The 4,730-nt window shown below is 43.4% G+C and overlaps 1 protein-coding gene across 1 annotated transcript; it reads left to right on the top strand.

The window, feature by feature from the left end:
• Positions 1–568: 568 nt before the first annotated feature.
• LOC105055628 (protein WALLS ARE THIN 1) lies at positions 569–4,029 on the top strand. The gene is made up of 6 exons (XM_010937523.4): positions 569–912; positions 1,183–1,245; positions 1,347–1,463; positions 1,551–1,968; positions 3,312–3,463; positions 3,552–4,029. The coding sequence occupies exons 1-6, from the start codon at positions 704–706 to the stop codon at positions 3,748–3,750; spliced, it is 1,158 nt and encodes a 385-aa protein (XP_010935825.1). The 5' UTR covers positions 569–703; the 3' UTR covers positions 3,751–4,029.
• The last annotated feature ends 701 nt before the right edge of the window (positions 4,030–4,730 follow it).

The raw sequence follows: 4,730 nt of genomic DNA, 5'->3' as shown, positions 1-4,730 counted from the left end.
AATAATCATCTATATGACGTTATATGTATCTTAATGGTGATGCCTTAAAACTGCTAGGATGCTATATCTTAAAATATTATTCCAGACTTCAGAGCATATACGGGGCTCTTCTTAGTCCCCCGTGCGTGTGCACCTCCTCCTTTTTTTTTGTGAGAGAGAGAACTTTCTCCTCCTCAATTATCATTTAGTGGCATGGCGCCAAAAGGATCCGATCAGCATTTTCCCTTAGTGCGCTCGTTGCTGTCTTGTCAGCCGGACTTGTAAAGAGTAATACGCACTCGCTTCCGCTTCATACGCTACAAAATATCTACTCCCACACCCTACTCATAATATATAGTTGCACCAGAATCTTGCCCTCCCCTCTCTCTCTCTCTCTGTGACTACCTCCCCCCCCCCCGTCTCTCTCTCTCTGTGTGACTAAATACTTGAGATTTGTTATAATGCGCGAAAGAGAGAAGAATGTGGGAGGCAGCCAGAAGACAAACAGTTGACATAACGTCTTTTCAGAGAGTAACCGTGGGGGCTACTCCACACTAACATCCCCCAAGCCCCACGCGTTCCTTCTGCTCGTTTGCTCCCTCTCTCACACATATTTAGACACCCCCACCACTCCTCACTTCTCTACATTCTTCCTCCACCCCTCCGCACTCCATTCTGATCTCCCTGTTTGTCTCTAGTCTCTATCTTGTGGTGGTGGAGAGAGATGGAGGATGATGCGGGGAAGAAAATATGCGGCGTGCCGGAGAGGGTGCAGCTGCATGTGGCCATGTTGGCCCTGCAGTTTGGGTACGCAGGGTTTCATGTCGTCTCCCGGGCGGCCCTTAATATGGGCATCAGCAAGGTGGTGTTCCCCGTCTATCGGAACATCATCGCCTTGATCCTCCTCGTCCCTTTTGCCTACTTCCTCGAGAAGTAAGATACCTCGATCGCAAGCACGCATGTTCATTTCTCTATTTTGAAAAATTGTCCTCAGTTGCATGAGCTTAAACTATGCAACCGATAATATTCATTTTACTTTCTCGAACTCAACATCAATTTTTAGAGGCCAGTTGACGTCAGTTTATGAGTCGATCATAAACCAGACAAACCATATTGATGCATCAAGATGACATATAGTTGATTATATAAGACTTGCCCCTTAAAGTTCATTAAGGTTCTTATTCCGTTGTTCTTCTGCAACAGGAAAGACAGGCCAGCCATAACCCTCAACTTCCTCGTTCAATTCTTCCTCCTAGCGTTGTGTGGGTAAGATCAGAATAGCATTATAAACTACTCTTTATTTATCTTAATAACTCGGTACTGATGTAGAGATATCACTTAATTGTGTTCTTCTATCTCCATGCAAGCATAACTGCAAACCAGGGCTTCTACCTACTAGGCCTTGACAACACCTCTCCTACCTTCGCCTCCGCCATCCAAAACTCCGTCCCTGCCATCACCTTCCTCATGGCCGCCCTCCTCAGGCAAGCTCGCATGCAACACCCTCTATCTCTGTCATTCTCAACACGTAACATTTTAATTTATTGAGCCATGAACTCTCCTAATTACAGGATAGAGAAGGTCCGCATCGACCGAAGGGACGGGATTGCAAAGCTGACGGGTACGTTAGCCTGTGTCGCAGGCGCGACGGTCATAACACTCTACAAGGGCCCGACCATCTTCTCGCCATCTCATGCACTGAACCAACCTAGCCCTCGCTCCACGCCCACAATGCTGTGGCTGGGTGATGCCGAGGGGAAGAACTGGACACTTGGTTGCTTATATCTCATCGGACACTGCCTGTCGTGGTCCGGATGGCTGGTGCTCCAGGCGCCGGTGCTGAAGAAGTACCCGGCGAGGCTGTCGGTGACCTCGTACACATGCTTCTTCGGCGTCATCCAGTTCTTGGTCATCGCAGCCTTCATCGAGAGGGATGCCGAGGCCTGGATCTTCCACTCTGGCTCCGAGCTCTTCACCATCCTCTATGCGGTAAATTTTCTTTCTTCTTTCCTTCTATGGCCTGATGGTCGTCCTTCTTGTCTCTTTCTTGATTTCTTGGGGGAAGAAGGGAGGTTAAAAAAAAAAAGGTGGGGACGAAGAAGGGTGCATGGATGCATGTGCATGGATCTTAAAGCATGGTGCGTTGAGAGTCGTGTATGCTATTGGCCTCACTGATCTCTTCCTCCCCCTTCAAGAATACATCCGTTTGATATAGAAGTACTGAGAAAATTAGAAAGCATTTAGAAACTCATAAAAAAAAAAAAAAAAAAGGTGTTAATTCCAAGGATCTGTGAAAAAGAAAGAAAGCTCAAGGAATGTCGGAAGTCTAAATGACTGTACAAGAATAACTTTGGTTTTTTCGTGATTTATTTATTGATTATTGGGGTAAGAACGGTTTTCTCCTTTTACATTTACTAAATAGTGGAGATGGGCCCGGTTGAACATTCCATAATGCAGGTGACACCACCGAGTACTCTTCCATGTAAGTGGAAAAGTGAAAGGGAAAAGCTTTAGAAGAGGTTCCTGTATTATATATATCGTTCTTTAGAAGCTTTAGCAGAGTCGGTTAAAGCTAACCTTGTATATATATTTTTTAGAGGTTAAATATAAGATAGGGTGCACAAAGTTCAACCTAGTGGTCGACATAATTGATGAAGATGAGCTTTCCTTCTCATTCATTCTGTCCCATTAATATTTTGTTTATATCCATGTACAATTGATTAGGCTCCACTGAACTTAGTTGGAAGGATAGGCACAAGCACACATCATCAGGAGAGGGAAGTTCCTTGCACTCAGTCATGCCTATATAGTTTCAATAGATAAAGGAGACTGTATTTTTTTTTTTTTTTTTTGATGTGAATAGGAGGTAGTAGGAAGCTACCCCCATTTTATTCAAATAAAGGAGACTGTATTCCCTCCAAACGGAAAAGAAGAGGGGGAGGAGATAACCACACAACAGTTGGATATAATCCCTGCTTTCTCATTGAGGGGAGCATAAGCCAACAAACTCATCTTTCTAACATCATGGTGTATTTCCCGGACCTGTTAGGACCACATGGTTACAACTCACAACAATAATATCCTATGATTCCTTGCAGCATAACAAATCTTTCAGGCCGTGAAGCCAAAGTTGATATTGGTGGAGTCATTTTTAGGCACCTTTATGATTCTCAAAATCTAATGATATTAGCCACCAAAAAAATATAATGATCATCTTGCCACATAAAGCATATCTGATAATCACGACAAAGGGAGCCGTAGTCACCGATGGAATTGATTACATATATTAACACAGGCAGCTATACTAACATAGTACATGAGTTCCAATGCAGGGATTTATTGCTTCAGGGGTTGCCTTTGCTGTTCAAATATGGTGCATCGACCGCGGTGGTCCTGTCTTTGTGGCTGTTTACCAACCAGTGCAGACACTTGTCGTCGCTATCATGGCTTCGATTGCCTTGGGTGAACAGTTCTACCTTGGAGGGTACTCACATATCCTAATTAAGGCATAATATCAGTGAGATATGCAGTTATAATACCTAGAAGCTTATCTAATTGAATCCATCATGCAGGATCATTGGTGCAATTCTGATCATAGCCGGACTGTATCTGGTCTTATGGGGGAAGAGTGAAGAGAGAGCATTTGCTGCAATGGAGGCCACCGTCGTGGTTTCTTCCACTGGTGAAAATGATGGAATCAGATCAACGACTCCCTTCAAAGCTTCTTCCCTTGCCCAGCCACTGTTGCCCTCATCTCCAGAAAATGTGTGAGAGAAATTAAGCCCGTGGAACAACTGTGGACTAATTTTAATGCTATGCTGTGAAGAAGGAAAGAATAGTGTGTGCTCGAGAACATAAGGTTAGATATGTTCTCTCAAATTGAATAGACTCTATATTACTTAGGTTGATGGCGAGTGATCAGCGTGTAAAGCTGCTTGTGTTACTACTTTGTCCAAAAATGCTAAGACCCATGAGGTTTGGTTTGTTTGCTATTGTTCTTTCCTTCTATTGCTTGTAAGTCGTAGACTTGCGGAAGAGAATTTTATCATCTATTTTGTCTTTTAGCCTAGTAAACTTTGGTAGCAGAGGAGATGAATTCAACGACTGATTGGGTTTATCTATTCATGTCAAGCCAACAAACTGCTTTCCTACTATGCTCACAAAAGAAAATGATGGTGATACCTCAAGGAAGAGTTTTAAGAGTCGATTACTTTAAATTATAAAGAAGCAAAATGACGGCCACAAGAAAGCATAACCTTCAATTATGGCATCAAGGTGGAGGTCCTTCAAGGCCTCAAAGTCGCCCATAGTCTCTATCATATCAAGCATGACCCAATGACCCACTGACTTATTTTAAGTTATGCTGGTGTTCTCTTTCTCCAAGCTTGCCATTCCGAAGTTCTTTACCTTCCATTACCAGGGAAATTAAGGGTAGCCTTCTTCCCTCGGGCTCAAAAGCAGGGGTGTGCAAGCTTCTCTCTTTCCTCACATGGAATTCAACTTCAGCACTTTCCATATGATGCTACGGACCTAGCGAGTTTCAGCCACGTTTTAGCAACAATCTGTCACATAGATTAGATTCTATTCCATTGTCAGGCTTCAAAACCAGGCCCTGAAACTTCTCCTATGTTAATTTTCTACCTAAAATGAGTTGCTCAAGAAAATGATCAGTGGGGACGACAGTAGTTGGTCTAGTGTTTACACGAATAGATAAGGAGAGTAAGAGAAAGAAGAAAAGAGTCTGAGAGATC

Source organism: Elaeis guineensis, chromosome 12 (genome assembly GCF_000442705.2).
Source record: "Elaeis guineensis isolate ETL-2024a chromosome 12, EG11, whole genome shotgun sequence".
Lineage (NCBI taxonomy): Eukaryota > Viridiplantae > Streptophyta > Magnoliopsida > Arecales > Arecaceae > Elaeis > Elaeis guineensis.
This window is presented reverse-complemented; position numbering and strand designations above follow the sequence as displayed.

Bases quoted from the DNA above. Each gene is read 5' to 3' on its own strand.
- LOC105055628 (XM_010937523.4), top strand. From the start codon at position 704: ATGGAGGATGATGCGGGGAAGAAAATATGCGGCGTGCCGGAGAGGGTG. The intron at 913-1,182 runs GTAAGATACCTC...CTTCTGCAACAG, and splicing joins TTTGCCTACTTCCTCGAGAA to GAAAGACAGGCCAGCCATAA. The intron at 3,464-3,551 runs GTACTCACATAT...TCCATCATGCAG, and splicing joins GAACAGTTCTACCTTGGAGG to GATCATTGGTGCAATTCTGA.